The 23597-nt window shown below is 42.7% G+C and overlaps 1 protein-coding gene across 1 annotated transcript in view; it reads left to right on the forward strand.

The window, feature by feature from the left end:
* LOC105895768 (succinate receptor 1-like) overlaps positions 1–9783 on the forward strand; it is an 11702-nt gene extending 1919 nt beyond the window's left edge. Inside the window, exons 2-3 of the mRNA XM_031573814.2 lie at positions 6516–6571; positions 8773–9783. Of these exons, the coding sequence (XP_031429674.1) occupies positions 9001–9381 (381 nt within the window). The 5' untranslated portion in view covers positions 6516–6571; positions 8773–9000 and the 3' untranslated portion in view covers positions 9382–9783. The remainder of the gene's footprint in view (positions 1–6515; positions 6572–8772) is intronic.
* The last annotated feature ends 13814 nt before the right edge of the window (positions 9784–23597 follow it).

Raw genomic sequence — 23597 nt, forward strand, 5'->3', positions numbered from 1 at the left:
ACGTCTCCATAGGGCCCGGCAGGCAGGGCAGCTGGCCTTGTGCGCGACAGCTTGCATGCCGTGGCAACCAAGTGGTTATGAATTTATGTGCTCCATCGTGCGTAAACACACCGATATCAATAACGACCAGAGACATGGCACACACACACATAAACACACACATAAACACACATGCACAGAGAGACAAGCAGAGAGGGAGAGGGAGCTCCGTCATAAGAAATAACACACACACACACACACACACACACACACACACACACACACACACACACACAATGAGAGAGAGAGAGAGATACCTAATAAGTAATGATTGACAGCAGCGTACACACACTCAGACACACAGACACACACACACACACACACACACACACATATACACACACAAGTCAAGCATGTTAAACAAGAACCTGCGTCCTGTCACAGGGGTCAGTGCATTTCTGTCAAATGGGAAACATAACCACAGTAGGAGAGGAGGAAAGACTGATGGGGAGAGAGAGAGAGAGTGTGTGAGAGAGAGAGAGAGAGAGAGAGAGAGAGAAAGAAGTAAAGGTAGAAAAAGGGGGGAGAGAGAGAGACTGAGGAAAGGCAGAAAGAAAGAGTGAACATAGAGATAAAAAAAGTGAGATGAGCTTGATGAGATGTAGAAAACTGACCAAAACAGCTGTCAATGTTAGTCTTTGTGTGTAGGTGTCAATTTGCTAGAATATCAGTTTGTGCTTGTATCTATGTGTGTGTGTGTGTGTGTGTGTGTGTGTGTGTGTTTGCATTGCAGGTAGCTCTGCTCCACCTCACAGCGCCTACGACCCCCCTCGTACTCACACTACCCTCTGATTGAGAGGGAGGACTCACACCTCCAGCTCTATGAAACACACACAAAACCCAACACTGACCCCTACAGGCCACTCCAGAAACGACAGCCTCACCCCCAACACCTCACCCATGCTGTAGGAGGCCTTAACCACATGTCTGTAAAACGCTGATTAAGATTGTATACCAGGGGCACCCTGCATCCTTTATGAGATAGAATTAGCCCAGAGAGGGAGGGAAAAATATGACCAGGGAGAAGTGAGTTATTTGTTCTCCAACATCTGCCACTTGCAGAGGGAGACAATGAGTTTCCTTTAACCTCGGTCTGGTGGCCTCTATGTTCTAGAACATGTAACTGGTAAATTTAATCACACACATATTACTGCCAGCTTATTGCATAATACACAACCTGCCATTTTGGGAAAGCTTTTGGTTAGAAAAACCAAAATGGCAGCTGTCGCTGGGATGTGTCGGGGATCTGTCTTGAAGTAAACTGCTGCTATGTGGCTTTCAACTGCTGCTGTGTGGCTTTCGGAGGAGGCTCCAAGTGCCAAAAAAGAAACACGTGTGGTCAATAAGTCTCATTCAGATGCTCAGAGTTACATAATCAGTGTCAAAGTGTCAAAGTGACACCCAGTCCCATTTCACAGCTTTGGGGAGAAGGGAAGATGGATTTCCACAAATGAGATCCAGATCTCTGAAAACACACACACACACACACACACACACACACACACACACACACACACACACACACACACAGAGAGAGACTTGGCCAGCTGTGCATGTTAGGGAGCTACCACATATGTGTTCGCTGTCACCTCCTTCTTTCTTTCCAAGCACACAGAAACTTGATGCTACACCGTCCATTCCCCTCCACTGAAAAGTGACAAAAGATTAGCACCACCACCACCACCACCACCCCCAACCACCATCACCTCCCATCCCGCCCCGAGAGGAAGGACCAGGCCGATGATTGAGGAGAAGCTCCCTCTAAGAGCAGAGCGCAGAGGAGTCTTTTCACAGCCACAGTTTGTGATTTATGATTCAGCCTCTGAAAACTTCTCTCTCTCTCTCTCTCGCTCTCTCCCTTTTTCTCACCCCTCTTTCACACTGTGATTTATGCTGTTCAAAAGCACGTTAAATATGAAGCAGATAGCACAGCGCTACCTTCCTCCTCACAACTGCTGCTTTCTCAACAGGTCACCTGGAGGCCATCATGGATCACACACAATAGGTCACACCCAGTGGCTATGGGACAGAAAAACACACACACACAGGCACGTACACACACACACACACACACACACACACACACACACACACACACACACACACACACACACTCATACAGGCATGCACACACACATGCAGGCATGCACACACACATACACACACACACACACAGTATGAACAGTGGTCATGATGAAGGGTAGGCTATGTCACTCACAATAGCATTTCACATAACATCATTGGTTTATACAGTATTAAACATTTCAAACCAAATGTTCAAATGCAAGTGTCGTGCAATAGGCTCGGCTACTTTACAGTAAACTATGAATGCACTGATAATAAAATATAATTTAACCATGTCCAAACCCACAGAAATCAAATAGAACCAAGGAGGAGAGCAGCTACAAATATCTAGACAGAGTACTGTAAGTCTGTCTCTTAGGTAAGCCAAGATCCAAAGAAACTGCCTGACACATGAAGGTTACACATACACAAAGAATCTTAATCGCACGCAAAATAGCCTTAATAGCCATGTAGTTAATAGAACACTCTTCACCCCCTCCCTCACTGATTTTCAAACCCTGGTTACAGCCCTGGTTAGGAGATTACCCGTCCGCATGAGATTGAGCTCGACCTTCAGCCTGAAGAGAAACAGGGCTAGGGTTAGAAGGAGCTAAAAGAAACAAAGACTGAAAACGCCTGCTTCTAACCACTCTGTGTCCACCATCTAACATACTGCACTACTGAAACTGCCTGTTTATAAGCACTCTGTGTCCACTATCTAACATACTGCACTGCTGAAACCGCCTGTTTATAAGCACTCTGTGTCCACTATCTAACATACTGCACTGCTGAAACCGCCTGTTTATAAGCACTCTGTGTCCACCATCTAACATACTGCACTGCCTTACTTACAGACTGTGGCTGTGCCGAGGAAGCTCTAAAACTACAACCATGGATTATTTTTACACACCCACAGTACACTATATTATGCATATCTACACCAAATATGGGCACAGAACTCACATACACACACACACACACACGTGACACAAGCAAACACATTAAAAGCACTTTAAAAGCAGCACACATGCACACACACATGGACGAAGGACACATGGATTCACCTATAGAGGCCACACACCTGTAGGCTATTCCACTGCCTTCTGCTATTTCTCCATTAGGACATACACTCTCACCTATCCCTTTCCATGCACACACGTGCACACTCACACACAACACACACACACACACACTTACTACACAAACACACACACACACACACTACATACACACACACATATACACACACTACACATACCCACACACACACATACACACACACACACACACTGCACACTAACTCTCTCTTTAACACTCACACACACACACACACCTGAATTATAGATCAGATACTCTAGAACATTCTGCCCTCCATTGGTGTTGAGGGATGCCAGCAACTGAGGCAACACACAGGTCACAGTCCCTCCAGGGAGCCCGCATCACCTTCAGTCACCTCCAGCAAGAACGTGAGCCTGCATAACGATTCCCCTCATCAAACACACCCTCACACACACACCCTCACACACACACATAACCCCCGACTGCCACCACACACACAAATCCATACATACATAAACAGATACACACACATCTGTACACTCATAACCCCTTAGTGAGGGAGTGATGCTGTGTGTAAGTGTTGCTATGGTGAGGGAGCTGCGGAGTAGTGATGCTGTGTGTTAGTGTTGCTATGGCAAGGGAGCAGTGGAGTAGTGATGCTGTGTGTAAGTGTTGCTATGGTGATGCTGTGTGTAAGTGTGTCAGGAGAAGAAATAGGACAGCAGAGACCACAGGCTTGCTGTGAGGAGCTCCACCTAAAACAAGGCCATGGCATAGAGGACACCAAGTCTTCCCTCAACACACACACACACACACACAAACACTCTCTTTGCTTTCACTAAAGGTAAAAAGAAGGATAGTTTTTTTTAAAGAAATGTGTTTGTAGTTATGCTGATTTTGAGTAGTGTGTGTGTATGTCTGTGTGTGTGTGTGTGTGTGTGTGTGTGTGTGTGTGTGTGTGTGTGTATAGGTGTGAGTGTGTGTGTGTAAGTGTGTGTGTGTGTGTACGTGTGTGTGTGCACGTTTGTTTGCTCTTTAGTCAGAGGAAAGGTCTGTGTTTGTTCACTGCGTCATTTGAATTAATGTCTGCTGGTCTACATATCCTCTCAGCATTCATTGTGCAGGACGACTTGTTAATTATCCTGTCAATCACCAGACCAATCCATCAAACTGAGGGACCAAAGTACTGTGTGTGGATTTGTCTGCACGTGTATGGTTGAATGTGTGTGTGTGTGTGTGTGTGTGTGTGTGTGTGTGTGTGTGTGTGTGTGTGTGTGTGTGAGAGAGTGAGAGACCATTTTATTAAACTCATTAAGGTGCATTATATAAAATTCTGGGAGGAAGAAATCGAACAACATATTTGAAATCTACAAAACCCAAAAGAGTAATTATTGTATAGCACTATACCTAATTAACATTAAAAACAGGAAAAAAAGAAAAATGCTGACAAAATTCAGACAGTGATCATTAGGAGAGGTCGGCAGGCATAAACTAACATGGGTACTTAGCCATATGCGGAATCGAGGATACTGTGTACAAGAAAGTGTATGCACTGCATAAGATATGCTTCAGTATGGGAAGCTTTTTTTGCTAAATTAAAAAAAGCGAGCTGGAAAATGTATTTCTTCAGTAGGAAATACCTATACTATTGGGAGAGGACACCAATTTGTGTATTGTTAAGCTACAGAATATGTAACAACCTGCAATAACAAAAGAGCAACACTGCAGCTCAGAACAGAAGAACATTTTCATAATAGAAGAAAATTGTCATTGTTCTTTTGTTCTTCTTTTTCATTAATACTACACCTTACAAAAGATTTAAAAAAAAAGAAAAGATGTTAAATTCCTTGTGGTATTGGTTGGGGACTTCCTACATCGGCCAATCCTCTCATTGTCACATGCAAGTAGTGATACCCAAAAACCTAACCTCACCAATATAACGATTGCCCAACCATAGATCCTGAGCAGCAGGATACAACATCAAGGCACAACTTGCTGGTGACAGCTACAACACGCGCTGCATGTTGTAGCCAGGATCCATAAAGGCTCTCCTTCACAGTACAACATAGATGCACCTCAAGATACACCTAGACAAGATTTCATATATCTCAGTGTTAGTTTAGGTTAAATCACGACACCAAGTATTGTGCGAGCACCTCAGCCACGGCCACTTGTTCGCTTTTTTCGCAGCCTCATACAAATCCTTTAAAGCTCCTTTGAGTGACCATCAACGAAAACCAAAATCCAATAAAAGTGTTGTGGGTGATTTAGCTACAAAGCCTCAAACACCTATCTCCAATGGTCTGGTGTGTGGCTTGCCGCCTCGTTCCCTCTCTTCCACTAGCAGTTCCGCATACTTTAGCTTCTTCCTCAATCACATCTTCAAAGGGAATCGTTAACTCAATAAAGTTAACAATGCGCTCACGAATACAACAACATGTCTGGTCTCAAAGCAGTCACAACAATACTCTATGGAACATGAGGTTGTCTTCCAGCATCAGCCAGCAATCTCCAGTCTCTGGCTTTGCCCCATTTGCCCCAGTACTGTTTGTTTGTGCCTGGTGTCCATTTTTCTGCCCCTCTCGCACAAAAGAAGAGTTAACCTCAACTCATTTATTCTCAAACAAACACGCAAATGATTTTGAAATCCTGATGATGTTGCCACGTGTAGGAACCCTAGGTCAGGCTAGTTTTACACCCGGACACAACTTGCAGCTTCCGTCTTCACCCACCCCAAGATGTCACCCACAAGACCACACTGCATCGCTGTCACTGCCATTGCTTCCTACATGTAAATGATGATACTTAGCCTCAGTTGACATATCTGCAAATAGATTTTCTCTGAATCCAGTGGCATAAACATTGGCATCGCCACATAAACGGAAATAGTTGGTCAGGGTGTTTTCAGGAAATGTGGTACTGTGGTCATCAGCCAGACCAAAAGACGCCAAGGGTAAAGCTGTTTAGTTTAGGACTAATGTGACTGCTCCTGTCTGAGAGCCACAGTTATCCAGCTTTTATTACTGTAACATCTACATGTATATCTCTTGTGTGTATGCTCATTTTATTTTTACAACTCAATAAACCATTGTTCAACACACAACGACACAGATGCAGACTCACGCACCAACATCTAGAAATGATGTCAATACCACGGTCAGTCTACCTTCTAAACATAGCCAGCATTCCACAGCGTTGTTAAAGAAATCCAGTAAATTTGTAATGACTTTGAACCAGTGATTCATTATTATAATGCACTTAATGCACTCTGGTTGGTTCTACTAACTTGAAAGACATTTCCAGTTGTTTGATGTCTCTGTCCAAACCTGACCTTTGTGTTTTTTGCCTTCTAGGCTGATAACTGCACTGAACTGACTGTCATCCTCAAAGAGTACTACCTCTGCCCTGTGTACGCCCTTTAGTTCACCTTGGGTTTCCGGGGCAACTTGGTGGTCGTCCTGGGTTACCCGCAGTGTGGTCACATTTGCATTTATATATCTATTTCTGGAGCCTGTTTATTTTGGCGACACAATTTGAATTTGAGTTATACACAGGAGAAGATGTTAAATTCCTTGTGACGTTGGTTGTGGATTTCCCACAGTTCCAATGATGAAGAATTGTTCAAAGAAAACAAACAAACAAAGAAACACAAACACAAGCATCATGTTTTTTTTTTTATCTAAGAGAGATATTTCTGAGGCATGTTCTATTTTTGTTGACAATCTGAGAACTCTGAGCTCTGAACACATGTGTCATGAGAGCTGTCTTTTGGAGATGGCCTGTTTTAGAGAAAGTATGTTTGATTGATGAGCTTGAAAGTAGTAAAGAATTTTTTTTCCTTCATACATACTTTAAATGTGTTTGGCGTGCTATGTTGCCAATCAGAAAGCTTTTTATAAACTAATAAAATAACAAAACAATATTCAATATATGAATTAATAAAATATACAAATCATGCAATCAATAGATGGCAAAATAGAAATAAATGTACAATTGAATGATAACGTATGTAATAAATAAACAAATTAAAGAATACAATTCCAAATTCCCTTGAATGAAAATTAAAATAACATGCTTAAACTCCTTTAGTCGTGATGCCTTCACAATCTTGTTGCTATCATCCATGCATAGTGACATCTTTGACGCATCCTGAAGGGAAACCCAGTGTGGCCTTTAAATCTATAAATCATTTGGGCTCTCCACTACATCCTCTTTCTGTGGCAAGACTGTTCCAGGAAGGGCGTGGGTTTAATGGCAGGAATATTACCCTCTGCATTTGGAGGTGCAAATAGATTATTATTTCCACACCTAACTTTCCACCTAACTGATAGAAAACAAAAGGTCAAACCATTCACGACAGAGCAGCTGTCTAGTGATTGTGTGAAGAAAATGATTTAATGAAAGTTGAAGAATTTGATTGAAAAAATTCCAATTCATCTTACACTTCAAATGCTACAGTTGGAGTCATTTTTTACAATTCTGAAATACAATATTGTGCATATTTGGTTTCTATCGCCACATAGTATATGGATGTATTTATATTACTGATTTGAATTGCCTTAACTCTTTATAATAGTTAACAGTTTTCAACATTTTCCACTTTTCATACTCTTATTTCCATGACTAACTGATAAACTCATTGACTATGTATTTGAGTGTAGTGACATGTCAATGGCTGTGTACACAGCTATCGCTAATGATTTATTGTACATCATATCATTGTACATAGTATTTCCTGGTTTGCATATGCAAACCCACTTCTGATGGGGGAGCACCATTTATTAAGGTATGCACAGTGTCAGCCCGACTGTTCCAGCATCAGTCTTACACCGGACAGTGTTTGTCTTCCACATAGCCACACAATATACATCCAGAGAGCAATGGTAAGAACAACATCTTTTTAGAGATATGTCTAGTATGAAAAACGTACTGATTGCTTCAATCTTACTGATGTAGGGTGACTAAAATCACTTATGTAAATAAATATACATAATGTATGTATAATGTATAAACAAATATGTATATAATAATGTATAATATCTATAAATATATGTGTATATTTTTTATAAAACATAGATATCATGGGCTAAACAGAACGTCACCGCATCACAGATAAACAACCTGTTACTTTATAAATGTATAAATGCTTTGGGGTAAAAATGCATTGTGGTAGAAAGTTGATGAATTTGAATGAAATAATTCCAATTCATATTATATTTCAAATGATACAATTGGAATAATTTTTACAATTCTGAAATACAATATTGTGCATATTTGGTCCAATCATCTTAATAGACACTAAGACCAATTGAAATGCCATGAGACCTACACATAAAAATTAAAACTTCCTTCTCTATTACAATTTATTAGTGCAGCAAGGATTGAATGTTGAATTTGTTTTACTAAAATTAATCTCTTTCCCCATAGAAGTAGGCATTTTGTAATTTGATGAAAGCTTGAGGCACTCTGTTTCTGATATATACGTATATACCTCCACCAGTATGTCTAAACAGGTCTACATTTTAATATCTAAATTCAACTAACTTGAAAGAAATGTCCTGTTGTTTGATGTCTCTGTCCAAACCTGACCTTTGTGTTTTTGCCTTCTAGGCTGATAACTGCACTGAACTGACTGTCATCCTTAAGGAGTACTACCTCTGCCCTGTGTACGCCCTGGAGTTCACTTTGGGTTTCCTGGGCAGCTTGGTGGTCATCCTGGGTTACCCGCTGTGCCTGCAGGAATGGCAGAGCACCAATGTCTACCTGTACAACCTGGCCGTGTCCGACATCCTCTGCGTATCTGCTCTGCCACGCCTCTCCTACCTGTACGCTAACCACATGGAGGAGACGTCGCCGGTCAACTGTGTTCTCAACCGCTACATCCTCTTTGTCAACATGTACTCCAGCGTCCTCTTCATGGTGTTGGTCAGCCTGGACCGTTACCTGCTGCTTTGCCACCCGCGCCGCAACCACGTCCTCCTGACTCCGCGGGTGGCCGTCCTCGCCTCAATCCTCACCTGGGTCTTTGTCAACATCGAGATGACCCCGCTTATCTACTATGCCATCAAGGACAACGCCCGCACTAATGGCACCATGTGCCATGACTTCGCCAGCCTCTCCCAGTCCTGGGGCCTCCTGGTCTACAGCTTGGGGCTGACGCTCTTGGGGTACATCCTGCCCCTGGTGGCCCTCTTCCTGTGCACCCGCAAGATCACCTAGATGCTGAAGAAGCAGGAGGAGGCGTTTAACCAGCGGGCGACGTCATTCAGGAAGCCCCTGCGGATCGTGAAGATAGCGGCGTGCATGTTCCTGCTGTTCTACCTGCCCTACCACGTCATGAGGAACGTGCGGGTCCTGTCACAGCTGATGGGGGGACTGTCAGGCAGCGCCATTGAGCAAATTGAAGCGGTGTACATCGTGACGAGGCCAATGGCATACGCTCACAGCGTCATTAACCCTGTCTTCTACTTTCTGATGACTGACTGTTTCCGTGAGCTGCTGCTGGCCAGGTTTCACCAGCTGAGAAGAGTAATGAGGTCATCATAATGACCCATGATTCCAAGTCCCTCACATCAAAATAGTCATTTACAGTTTAATCAAATATTTTCTACTGATACTGCTTTACTGATGTTTCGGTTCACCCTTAACACAATTGAAAAGAAAAATTGCCTTAAGAGATTCATGATGAAAAACCTTTTACTTTGGATGAATAGCATGAATTGTAAATGTCTTTCCCACTTCTCACTACTAAACATGGGCACTGGCAGCAGGTTTCAACAACTTCCGTACATTACGACTCTCATTAAGATGGTTAGTTGAAGGTTTTGAAGCCCCTTCACACCAAGCGGCTAGTCGCTAGTTAACTAGCCACTTGGTGTGAAGGGGGTCGCTGGTCAACTAGCCACTTGGTGTGAAGGGGGTCGCTAGTCAACTAGCCACTTGGTGTGAAGGGAGGCGCTAGTCAACTAGCCACTTGGTGTGAAGGGAGGCGCTAGTCAACTAGCCACTTGGTGTGAAGGGAGGCGCTAGTCAACTAGCCCCTTGGTGTGAGGGGGGTCGCTAGTCAACTAGTCGCATGGTTTAATATTGCTGCTCTGAAGACATTTAGTGTTGTCCTCCTAGTCTCACCTTTCCTTGGCACCTTAATGTATGCCTTGTGCACATTGGACCTCATTCTCCAACGCAGTTAAGAAAAAGTTGAGAAGAATTTTTTCTCCTGAACTCCACTTACGAAGTTCTCGGGACAATTCTGGCATTCATGAAAAAATGTTTGAGAATGAGGTCCACTGTTGTCTGTTTGTAGTTGTTAGTGTTGCTATGGTGAGGGAGTTGTGGAGTAGTGATGCTGTGTGTAAGTGTTGCTATGGTGAGGGAGATGTGGAGTAGTGATGCTGTGTGTAGGTGTTGCTATGGTCAGGGAGCTGTGGAGTAGTGATGCTGTGTGTTAGTGCTGCTATGGTGAGGGAGCTGTGAGGTAGTGATGCTGTGTGTAAGTGTTGCTATGGTGATGCTGCATGACAGGAGAAAAAGTAGGACAGCAGAGAGCGCTGTTGTGTAGAGTTATGTTTAAAAACAAGACCATGGCAGAGAGGACACCAAGTCTCCCTGACTTAACAGCATAAACACACACAAACACACACACACACACATGCACACACACACAGACACACACAAACAGACATTCTAGGCGATTCATATTTCTTTGCACAATAAAGTCAAAAGAAGGATAGTAGTTTGAAATGTGTTTGTACTGATGTTCTTTTTGAATGGTATGTTTGTTATGTGTGTTTGTGTGTGTGTGTGTGTGTGTGTGTGTGTGTGTGTGTGTGTGTGTGCGTGTGTTTGTGTTTGTGTTTTCGCCCTTTAGTCAGAGGAAAGGTCTGTGTCTGTTAACTGTCGTGTGAATTATTGTCTGTGCTGGTGTGCATATCCTTGCAATTCTCCTGTCAATCACCTGACCAATGCATCAAACTGATGGACCAGAGTAGTGTATGTGTTCATGAGTTCTATGCATTTGTGTGTGTGTGCGTGTGTGTGTCTCTGTGTGTATGTGTGTGTGCAGATCTGCTCTGCAATCAGCAAACTGCAGGCAAACAGGGAAAATCACCACTGTGAAAGAGGAGGAGGAGGAAGAGGAGGAGGAGGAGGAGGAGGAGGAGGAGGAAGGAGCAGCATCCCGACTGATAAGCCTCTCTCTCTCACACACACACACACACACACACACACACACACACACACACACACACACGACACACACACACACACACACACACACACACGACACACACACACACACACACACACACACACGACAGCTCCTTATGGGCATAATCTACCAGCAATCATTACCAGTCATTTCCAAATGATGATGCTGCCAGTTTCCATCAGCACAACAGCACTGGTTCCCCTGCAAGGAGGAATCCCCACCCACTCTTACCTCCTCGTTATCACACACGTTATAATACGTGTGAGTATGTAGGAAACATGCATAATGTGTGTGTGTGTGTATGTGTGTGTGTATGGGTATGTGCATGGTTCTGTGTGTATTTTGTGTATTTGCGGTATGTGTGGGTGTGTGTCTGTGTGTGTGTACGTGAGTGCGTGTGTGTGTGTGTGTGTGTGTGTGTGTGTGTGTGTGTGTGTGTGTGTGTGTGTGTGTGTGTGTGTGTGTGTGTGTGTGTGTGTGTGTGTGTGTATTTGTGTGTATTTGTGTGTATGTGTGTGTGTACGTCTACCCTGCCCTTAAGCCCAGGAGTATTTCTGAGGAGGTAAATAGTGAGTCCATTAAGCATGGAGAAGAAGAGTTGATAGCAGGCGCTGGTATTTTTCTTAAATATGAAACATGCCTTTGGCACTATCTGCTGGAGAATCTTGGAAATAGCCTCCATGTTCTTACAGGGGAAGTAACACAGATAATGACCATGGACTTCACATCCAGGACTTCAGCAAAACCGACCAGCGGAGAGCGCCAAGGGTTACAGCCCTTATTTCTGATACAGAGAACATTATGTGCTACACAACGCATGAATGTATTATGAAACCATGCCACACCATAATGGCTTGTCTACGACAAACACAAACACGTTCGCCTTGTGTCAAGAAGATATTGTAGAGAGCTCATTCTTTTGTGCGCAAGAAAAACCAGACAGAACTGCCATGAATTGACTGTTGTGCTTTTCACTCACTGATTGAATGCACTTATCATGAGTAGAGAAGAGTCATTTTTTTCCACATAGTAGAAATCCTAGGCCAACATTTATACCCTTGTTTTATTTTTTTGTCTCAATGCACTACACTATAGTCATTCCGTGGCAGTCAATGTTCATTTTGTTTGTGTAACACGTTTGTGTTTTTTTGTGTGAACAATAGCCATTACGGTGTTACATGACTTTCAAGCATTAGGCAGCACAGTATGCGTTCTGTACAAAAAATAAGGACTGATATGCTTTGTGTTACAGTAATATGTGTGAGTGTGTAAGAAGGAAACATGCATAATGTGTGTGTGTGTGTGTGTGAATGTGTAGGTGTGTGTATAAGTGTGTGAGAGTATAAGTGTGTGGGTTTGTGTGTGTGTCGCAGTGCAGTATGCGTTCTGTATACAAAATAAGGTCTGATATACAGTGCCTTGCATAAGTATTCACCCCCTTTTATGTCCGCTAAACATAGCGTCTTGTCTGATGGCCAAAAAGCTCCACTTTGGTCTCATCAGACCACAGAACTTTCTTCCACTTGACCATGGAGTCTCATATGCCTTTTGGCGAACTCAAGTCAATATTTAATATGAGTTTTTTTCAACAGTAGCTCTCTTCCTTAAAGCTTTGATTGGTGAAGAACAGTTGTTGTGTACAGAGTCTCTCCCATCTCAGCCGTTGAAGCTTGTAACTCCTTCAGAGTAGTCATCACAGAGTAGTCTTGGTGGCCTCTATTGCTAGTCTCCTTCTTGCACGGTCCCTCAGTTTGTGAGGAAGGCCTGCTCTAGGCAGTGTTACACATATGCCATATTACTTCCATTTCTTGATGATGGATTTAACAGAACTCCAGGGGATGTTAAGTGCCTTGGACATTTTTTTGTATCCTTCCCCTGACTTATACTTTTCAATGACCTGTTCTCTGAGTGTTCTATTGTCTTCATGGTGTAATAGTAGCCAGGAATGCTGATTAACCAGTGAATGGACCTTCCAGACACAGGTGTCGTTATACTACAATCACTTGAGACACATTCACTGCACACTGATCCCCATTTCACTAATTGTGAGACTACTAGCACCAATTAGCTGGACCTCTGTTGAATTAAGTCAGTGATTTTAAAGGGGGTGAATACTTATGCAATCACCTATTTACATTACATATTTTTATTTAATTGACATTACTGTGTAGAAACTGTGTTTTCACTTTGACATTAAAGAGGGCTTTTTTATATATTTTTTTTGTCTAGAAAGCCAACTTATATTGACCATGATTGATTTATAAAGCAATAAAAGGGTAAAACATCCAAGGGAGTGAATGTCAGCCGTATGACCCCTCCTTAATTGTACGAATGCCCAGGACACAGAAGTACCAACTGTTAGTATCCTCTCTAATGCTCAAGGGACTCTGGCTGTTACGTGTCTATTGTGTTTGTTTTGACATGTGCTCCTTGTGTTTTTGTTATGCCATGTGTTTTCTGTTTTGTTCTGACACTCCGCCCCACCTGCCTTGTCACTTCCTGCATTTCCCTGTCATCATCTACCACACCTGTCCTGTTAATCAGTCTACTTGTTGTCCTGATTAGTTTCTCCTGCCTCCTGTTTGCTTCCCACCAATTATCTGTTTCCCCTCCAGTATTTAAGTTCAGTCTGCCCTTTGTTCTATGTCTGGTCGTAACCTAAGATCTGTCTGAAAGAATGTGTCTGATGAACCTGGATTGTAACTCGTCTGTTTTCTGACTATCTGCTGGCTTGAGATAAGTTGTTGTTTTTGTGTTTCTTCGTCTGCTCTGAGTTTTTGGATCTTTTGTGCGTTACCTTTTTGGATCTTTTGTGCGTTACCCTTTTGAATTTTTTGGATCTTTTGTGTGTTGATTTTTTGAACTTTTGATTGACCTTTTTTGTACAAATAAACCCTAATTTTTCCCCGCATTTTTGGTCTGCATTTGGGTCTCCTTTCCTCCGGAGCTTAACACCAACAGTATTTAATTATAAAAAATAGTTTTATTTGTATAAAAGGTTGAAGATGTTTATATCTTTAAAAGCAGTCTTTCAATATGTCCACAAGGGAAACCCAGTAGCGAGCTGGCAGACAGCTGGGGTCCAATTGCAGTCAAATAAAGGTTGACATCTGTCCAGTGCGGATCGCTTGTTGTGCCGTCATGGGCGACACCCCCCTCAGATGACGGGCCTCTCCGGGGACCTCCAATGACGTCAGTCACGGCCTCTCGAAGCAAGCAGTCCATGCACCACAGTAAAATGAATAGTTAAAACTCAGCCAATGCAATAAACAGCGCAATGGGGTTTAGATGGAACAAATACTTCCCTTCACGCTGGGTATCGTGAGCGTTGGAATATTCGCCACGTTGGCTTCTCTTGGTTCCGACTTCTGTCATTGGAATCCTTTCGGTCCCAACCCGGAAATGGCCACCAGCAGACCTCGGATAGTCAGGCAAAGGATCAACGTACCGCAGGCCACGTACACAGTAATAATGACATATAAAAGTAGGAGGCAAAGCTTACGTTCCTTTGCTCAGGAATTGTGAGCATTAATTATTCCAATACAGCTCTCCGTGATGATAGCGTGTTCTGGGCTGCTTCCATCCGTTGCAGCCCAATTCATTCATTCATTCATTCCTTCCTTCCTTCCTTCCGTCCGTCCTTCCGTCCGTCCGTCCGTCCGTTCGTTCGTTAGTCTCGGTTTCGCTGTCCCCGCCGGGCCTCCAGTAATCCAACAGCTCCCTGTTTATATACCCCACCTCCTTGCCCTCGCTCCCGTCAATAGGTAGGTTACTAATGGTCCAGGTATGTGCCCAGGTTCAAGCAATGAAGCAATCAGTGAGCCCCAAGGGGAAGTCTGTGTGGTGAACAGTGTTCTATGCAATTTCACACGGTGCACATTAATGGAGGATCACAATACACACAGTGAATACAAAAAGGGTGATACATTTCATAAGCACTCAAAAAGGCACAGCACACAATAATCACAGCAAGCTAGATACACACTAAACCAGTGGTTCTCAAAGTGGGGGGCGCGCCCCCCTGGGGGGGCGTGAACACTCTCCAGGGGGGGCGCGATGTCACAGACAGAGAAAAAAAAAAACATCGACCTGTCACTGGTTAGTGAAAGCTCCCTCAGTGGCGAAATGCAAGGGGCTGGACTGACCCAAACAAATCAAATACTGTTTTGCTCCTGATCCACCAATCAAAACGGAGTCTTATCATTTCAACGCGAGTTGCACCTCCGCTTCCGAGTATAAAAAAAAAACGCATGGCATGGTAAGCGCTCACCCTGAGACGACACTCTGCAGAGTTTGTTCAATTTCTCTTGTTTCCTCTATCATTCAGATATGCATTGCTTTATAAACAGTATTTTTAAAGACTCACTCCTTCCTTAGTAATACCTTACTGCACTTGCAGTAGGTCTATTCGTAGCCTATTCTAAGGAGTAATTTGCTCCACAATCTTTTAAAAAAGCTCGTAGCCCCGAGAGCTAGGCTAGCTAGCTACCTTCTTCCAACTACAGCTAGCCCTTTTCTCCTTAACACCTAGCCTACCTTTACATTTTGTGATCATCCACCGTGTTGCAACAAATAAAACACCAGCACTTGAATACTATTTTGTGCTGTCCCTGTCTACATTGTGTACAGTTCGTTTTGTTAGGAATCATTGCCTAGCACAGCCTTATCCATTATTCGTGTGCAAGTCGTTCACAACCACACATACAAGAACACGACGTTGAAATAAGAACTTTATTAACTTCACACACACTATATCAGCAAACAAACACAACATGGACACGTTTCTGATTCGTAAAAGTCAGAAAGAGAAGCCTGTGGACTTCTTTAAACATAAACATGATGGCCTCCAGCAACAACGAACCACCATGTCCAAGCATAGCATTTTGCCGGCCACGCAAGACGTGTAGAATAATGATAGGTATTGCGCTGAGTTTAGCTCCTATGTCAAATGACACTGTATCACGCCGAATATTAGAAATCAGTTTGGGTCCTATTTCAAAGAGGACCACAGTTCATTCGCCTGAGTTCGGGATCCATTTCTCTGCTGAGCAGATGAGCTGTCAATAGACATGAAAGAGCAGCTATAGACTTAAGCATCTCCCCTCTTTCGTCATTCTGGGTAGCATTGATCAGCTTTGCGACATAGCCTTAAAAATGCTCCTCCTTTTCGCGTCGACACCGCAACCGCGCACAGATGAGGATGACCTGAGGATATGTTTGTCAAACTGTCATGTCTCACATTGACAGACCTATAGGATTTTTTTTGTAAAGATCACAAGAGGCCCATAATAATAACAGTATCCTAATGATAGCAATAATAACACTTATTATTATAATATTAATAATACAATAATAATAATTGGTCGATAATCATTCATTATAATAATGATAACATAATGATGGTGATGATAATGAATAGCCTACTAATAGGCCTACTATTACTGATGATAATAATAATAACAATAATAATAATAATAATAAGTAGTTATAATAATTGTCTGTATGGGCCTAACAATAACAATAGCCTAACCTTGACATGTCAGGCCTATCAATAACAATACGCTATCTATCTATCTATCTATCTATCTATCTATCTATATATGGTGGTGTAGTTGAGGGTGGTGGCGGCGGGCCGCGGGCGGATGGGGGGGCCCCAACTACCCCTAACCAGCTTTGGGGGGGCCCAGCTTGCCAAAAGTTTGAGAACCCCTGCACTAAACCATTCACCTAGTCCCAATAGGCTGACATGAATACTTATGCAAGGCACTTTACTTTGCTGCCCCATAGACCAGTACCATTTCCACAGGACGCTTGTAGTACTATAACTCATTTGTTCAGATTTGGTGTGCTATAGGGTCAATCGGTGTGTTGGTGAGTGTGTGTGTGTGTGTGTGGGGGGGGGGGGATGTGTGTGTGTGTATAAGTGTGTGGGTGTGGGTGTATAAGTGTGTTGGTGTGTGTGTGCTATAGGGTCAAATGGTGTGTCCGTGTATGTGTGTGTGTGTGTGTGTGTGTGTGTGTGTGGGTGTGTGTGTGTGTGTGTGTGTGAGAGTGTGTGTGTGTTGTGTGAGTGTGTGTATTAGTGTGTGTGTGTGTGTGTGTGTATAAGTGTGTGAGTGTGTGCATTAGTGTGTGTGTGTGTATTAGTGTGTGTGTGTGTGTGTTTGTGAGTGTGTGTGTGTATTAGTGTGTGTGTGTGTGTTTGTGAGTGTGTGTGTGTGAGTGTGTGTATTAGTGTGTGTGTGTGTGTGTGTGTGTGTGTGTGTGTGTGTGTGTGTGTGTGTGTGCTACAGGGTCAAATGGAGCTCTTTTATACACATCATCCACTCTATACCAACTTTTAAATCTATCAAATCCTGTTTATTATCTGTGGACTTCAGTCGTGTGTCAGATTTTTTACAGATATGGTATTGATAACTTATTTAGAGACCTATTCATAACTAGGAGACATCTGGTGACAGTGTCATTGGCTGGCTTTGGCTGGCTTTTCACGGAAACCTGTGGTATCAGCACATAAATAGACTTGAGAGTCTTTTCTTGTCAGGAAATGTGGTACTGTGGTCATCAGCCAGACCAAAAGACGCCATGGTTAAAGCTGTTTAGTTTAGGACTAATGTGACTGCTCCTGTCTGAAAGCCACAGTTATTCCAGCTTTTATTACTGTAACATCCCCTCATCTACATGTATATCTCTTGTGTGTGTGCTCATTTTATTTTTTACAACACAATAAACTATTGTTCAACACACAACCACATAGAGGCACAAACTCATGCACTAACATCTTCAAATTATGTCAATAACACTGTCCACTGTTCCTTTAATTATGTCCAGCATGCACCATGTTGTTGTTGTACACTGAAGAGGAGTGAAATACAAACATGCTTTTGGCCTTCAGTGTCTGTGTGACCAAAGTGTGGCTTTGGTTTTACTGCTTGGATGCTATCTCCGTTAGATATTCCAAAGGTGCTCGCTATTCTTTATTCAAATTTAAGTGTCCAGCATTTGAAAGAGTGGGTCACTAGAGGTCACATTTTGAGACAGAGGTTGAGAAAAAAAAAAAGATTGTGTTTGAGTTTGAAAGAGGTTCAGCCATTTCCCTCATTCACTCACCCACACTTTAAAAAGGGCTGTGGGGACCCATATGTGGTCAGGTGAATCACATGATGCACATGAAGGCTAAAACGTTTTGCTGTAAGACCGACCATACAGCATTAGACCAGGTTAAGAGCTACACACATTAGACCAGGTTGAGAGCTACACACATCAGATGTGTGTTGTCACTGGAGTACTAACTTCTAATTTCTAAGATCTATCTTTGCCTTAGCTATGGGTTGATGTACATCAAATGAAATAATTTCCTTATTGTGTTTCCTGGTTTATATGCAAATCAACGGCTTCACGGTGGGGGAGTACCACAAAGCAAGATAAGGACAGTGCCACCTGGAAATCAACTCTTCCAGCATCAGTCTTGCACAGGACAGTGGTTTACCTTCAAAAGAACTTCACGACATACATCCAGAGTGCAATGGTGAGAAATAATTTCTTCAGAGATATGTCTAGTGAGAAAACTCATTGATTGCTTTACTCTTTCTAATGTGAGATGACTGCAAGCATGTATGTATAGGAATGAACGTAATGCTTCATAATAAGTGTATGCATATTTTTATTTAAAAAATCGATATCATGGGTTGATCTTTGAGCTTTGGGGGAAGGATTTACACTGTGGCAGATTGCTTTGGTTGTGTGTCCTTTTATGTCAATAGTAGCTAAGAGACATACTTTAAATTTAAACTTCTATTCAACTTCTTACCGCATGCAGAAACATGTTTTATTAGCTCTTGGTCAGTGGACTAGTTTTAATAGAATAACTTTCTCTCTCTCTCTCTCTCTCTCTCTCTCTCTCTCTCTTTCTCACTCTAGTACCCCAATTTGGACTTTTTTGCTTTATGCTTAGCTGTTTGCTGTTGTCAAAATCCACATGGAAATAGAGGTCAATCTTAGTGTATTTTGTAGACCTCACCTGGATGATACGGCAGTAGGCATTTTATCATTTGTTGAAAAGCTGGAAGCACCTGTCTAAATTCTAATGTCTAAATTCACCAAACCTGAAAGACAATTCCTGTTGTTTGCTGTTGCTGTCCAACACCTGACCTTTGTGTTTTTGCCCTCTAGGCCAACTGCACAGAACTGCTGGTCATTCTCAAGGAGTACTACCTCTGCCCTGCGTACGCGCTGGAGTTCACCCTGGGTTTCCTGGGCAACCTGGTGGTCGTCCTGGGTTACCCGCTGTGTCTGAAGAAATGGCAGAGCACCAATGTCTACCTGTACAACCTGGCCATGTCTGACATCATCTGCGTGTGCGCACTCCCCCGCCTCTCTTACCTATACGCCAACAACACAGTGGAGGATTCCAGCGTGTTCTGTGTTCTCAACCGCTTCCTCCTCTTCGTCAACATGTACTCCAGTGTCCTCTTCATGGCGCTGGTCAGCCTGGACCGCTACCTCTTGCTGTGTCACCCTATGCGCACTCATGCCTTGCTCTCGCCTCGAGGAGCCATCTTTGTCTGCCTCATCGCCTGGGTCTATGTCATTGCCATTATGAGTCCCTTGCTCTATTATAACATCAGATACCTGGTCGACACCCAGGGCGCCATATGTACGGATTTCGCCAGCCTTTCCAAGACCTGGGGCTTCCTGGGCTTCAGCTTGGGGCTGACGCTCATGGGGTACATCCTGCCCCTGGTGGCCCTCTTCCTGTGCACCCGCAAGATCACCTCGATGCTGAAGACTCAGGAGGAGGCGTTTAACCAGCGGGCGACGTCGTTCAGGAAGCCCCTGCGGATCGTGAAGATAGCGGCGTACGCGTTCCTTCTGTTCTACCTGCCCTACCACGTCATGAGAAATGTGCGGGTCGTGTCGCAAATAGTCGGGGGACTGTCCAAATGCGCCCTCGCCCAAATTGAAGCGGTGTACATCGTGACGAGGCCAATGGCTTACTTTCACAGTGTCATTAACCCTGTCTTCTACTTTCTGATGACTGACTGTTTCCGTGAGCTGCTGCTGGCCAGGTTTCACCAGCTGAGAAGAGTAATGAGGTCATCATAATGACACAATGACAGCGGAAAACACTCAAGAAGGTCCATGATTCCATGTCCCTCACATCATTTTTGGTGTGCGTGTATGTATGTGTGTGTGGGTGTGTGTGTGCTTGTGTGTGTGTGTGTGTGTGTGTGTGTGTGTGTGTGTGTTTGCGTGTGTGTGTGTGGGTGTGTGTGTGTATAAGTGTGTGAGTGTATGTGTGTGTGTGTGTGTGTGTGTGTGTGTGTGTGTGTGTGTGTGTGGCAGCACAGTATGTGTTCTGTATACAAAATAAGGTCAGTTATACTTTGCTGCCCCATAAACCAGTGCCAGTTCCAGACGACACTTGTAGTACTGTAACTCATTTGTTCTTATGTACAGATTTGGTGTGCTATAGGGTCAAATGGAGCTCTTTTTTGTGATCCTGTTTATTATCTGGGAACTGCAGTCGTGCATCAGATTTCTATAAATATGGTATTTATAACTTATTAAGAATCTAGTGACACTGTCATTGGCTGTCTAGCTTATCAGTGGAGTGTTCCGGAAATGGAAGTTTGTAGATAGAACATCCCCCCAAGATGTCACCCACGAGACAACACTGCATCACTGTTGACACATCTGCAAATAAAGTTCTTTTCTCAGAAACTGGTGTTATCAGCACATAAATAGACTTCTAGAGATTAGACTTGAGAGTCTTCTCTTGTCAGGAAATGTAGTACTGTGGTCATCATCAGCCAGACTAAAGGATGCCAAGGTTAAGGCTGTTTAGTTTAGGACTAACGTGACTGTTCCTGTCTGAGAGCCACAGTTATCCAGCTTTTATTACTGTAACATCCCCTCATCTACATGTTTATCTCTTGTGTGTGTGCTCATTTTATTTCTACAACACAATAAACCATTGTTCAACACACAACCACATAGAGGCACAAACTCATGCACCAACATCTTCAAATGATGTCAATAACACTGTCCACTGTTCCTTTAATTATGTCCAGCATGCACCATGTTGTTGTTGTACACTGAAGAGGAGTGAAATACAAACGTGCTTTTGGCCTTCAGTCAAGTCATGTGGTGTCTGTGTGACCAAAGTGTGGCTTTGGCTTTACTTCTCGGATGCTAAGATCTCAGCTAGATATCCAAAGGTGCTCGATATTCTTTGTTCAAATTTCAGAGGCCAACATTTTAACTCTGAGCTCTGAACACATGTGTCATGAGAGCTGTCTTTTGGAGATGGCCTGTTTTAAAGAAAGATTGATTGATGAGCTTGAAAGTAGTAAAGTCATTTGTTTCATTTATACATACTTAAAAGGGGTTTGGCGTGCTATGTTGCCAATCAGAAAGCCATTGATTAACGAATAAACAATAGCAAGTACATCAGATGCAAAAAAAGAATATATATATATATATATATATATATATATATCAATGCATCCATAGATAGTAAAATACTAATCAATGCACCTTTTAAAAATAATAATATGAACTGAAATAATAAAATAAACCAATGAGAAAACCTCCCGTAAATGAAAAGCTTGATCTTTTAGCTTTTAGCCTTTAGCTTATAGCACTTACATCTATAAATGACTTGGTCTCTTCACCACATCCCCTTTCTGGCTACAACACCTCCAGGAAGCGTGTGAGGTTGATATACAGAATGACACCATAGCACCATAACACTATAATTTTTTTCAATTCTACAATAAAATACAATAAAGTATGGTGCTTTAATTTCTCTATATATTATATTAAAATCTCATTTACGTACAGTATGTATTCATGAATTACTGACTGTGTGTTTGTGTGTAGTCACTGGAGTACTGAAGTACTTAGTACTAACTTCTTAACTTCTTTGTCTTGGTTATAGTTATGGGTTGAAATCATTTCCTTATTGTGTTTCCTGGTTTTAATGCAAACCAACTGCTTCATGTTGGGAAGTACCACAAAGCAAGATATGAACTTTACCAGCATCAGTCTTCGAAAGAACTTCACAACATACATCCAGAGTGCAATGGTGAGAAATCATTTATTTAGAGATATGTCTAGTGAGAAAACTCATTGATTGCTTTACTCTTTCTAATGTGAGATGACTACAAGCATGTATGTATAGGAATGAACGTAATGCTTCATAATAAGTGTATGCATATTTTTTATAAAAAATAGATATCATGGGCTGATCAAAACCTCACAGTATCACACATAAACCAGCTTTGGGGAGATATGTCTAGTGTGAAAACCCATTGATTGCTTTACTCTTGCTAATGTGTGACTGCAAGCATGTATGTATAGGAATCCACATAATGTCACAGCATCACACACAAACAAGCTTTGGGGAAAGAACGTACACTGTGGAAGGTTTTTTTTTTGGCTCATGAGTGTCCTTTTACCTCAATAGTAGCTAAGAGACATGACACTTACAAAAGAAAAAATCTCGTTCTCTTTCTTTTTCTCTATCTCTCTCTATCTCTATTTCTATCTCTCTCTCTCTCTCTCTATCTCTATCTCTATCTCTATCTCTATCTCTATCTCTCTATCTCTCTCTCTCTCTCTCTCTCTCTCTATCTCTCTCTCTCTCTCTCTATAGTATCCTAATTCTGACCTTTTTGCTTTATTGTTGTTAAAATTCACATAGAAATGGAGGTCAATCTTAGTGTTTTTTGTAGACCTTATCTTAGCAGTAGGCATCTCATTATTTGATGAAAAGCTGGATTTTATGTTCATCTTCAACAGAAGTACTAAATAGTAAGCGTAAACATTGTGAATGTGTCTAGTAAGAAAACATACTAACGCAAGGTGTCTAAATTCGAAATGTACTCTGGTAAGGTCTGAATTAAAATGGCTGAATTCACCAAACCTGAAAGACAATTCCGGTTGTTTGCTGTTGCTGTCCAAAACTTGACGCTTGCTTTTTGCCCTCTAGGCCAGCTGCACAGAACTGCTGGTCATCCTCAAGGAGTACTACCTCTGCCCAGCCTACGCCCTGGAGTTCACCCTGGGTTTCCTGGGCAACATGGTGGTCGTCCTGGGTTACCCGCTGTGCTTGAAGGAATGGCGAAGCACAAATGTCTACCTGTACAACCTGGCTATGTCTGACATCATCTGCGTGTGCGCACTCCCCCGCCTCTCCTACCTGTACGGCAACCACATGAGAGAG

The sequence above is a fragment of the Clupea harengus genome, chromosome 9 (genome assembly GCF_900700415.2).
Source record: "Clupea harengus chromosome 9, Ch_v2.0.2, whole genome shotgun sequence".
In the NCBI taxonomy this organism is placed as follows: Eukaryota; Metazoa; Chordata; class Actinopteri; order Clupeiformes; family Clupeidae; genus Clupea; species Clupea harengus.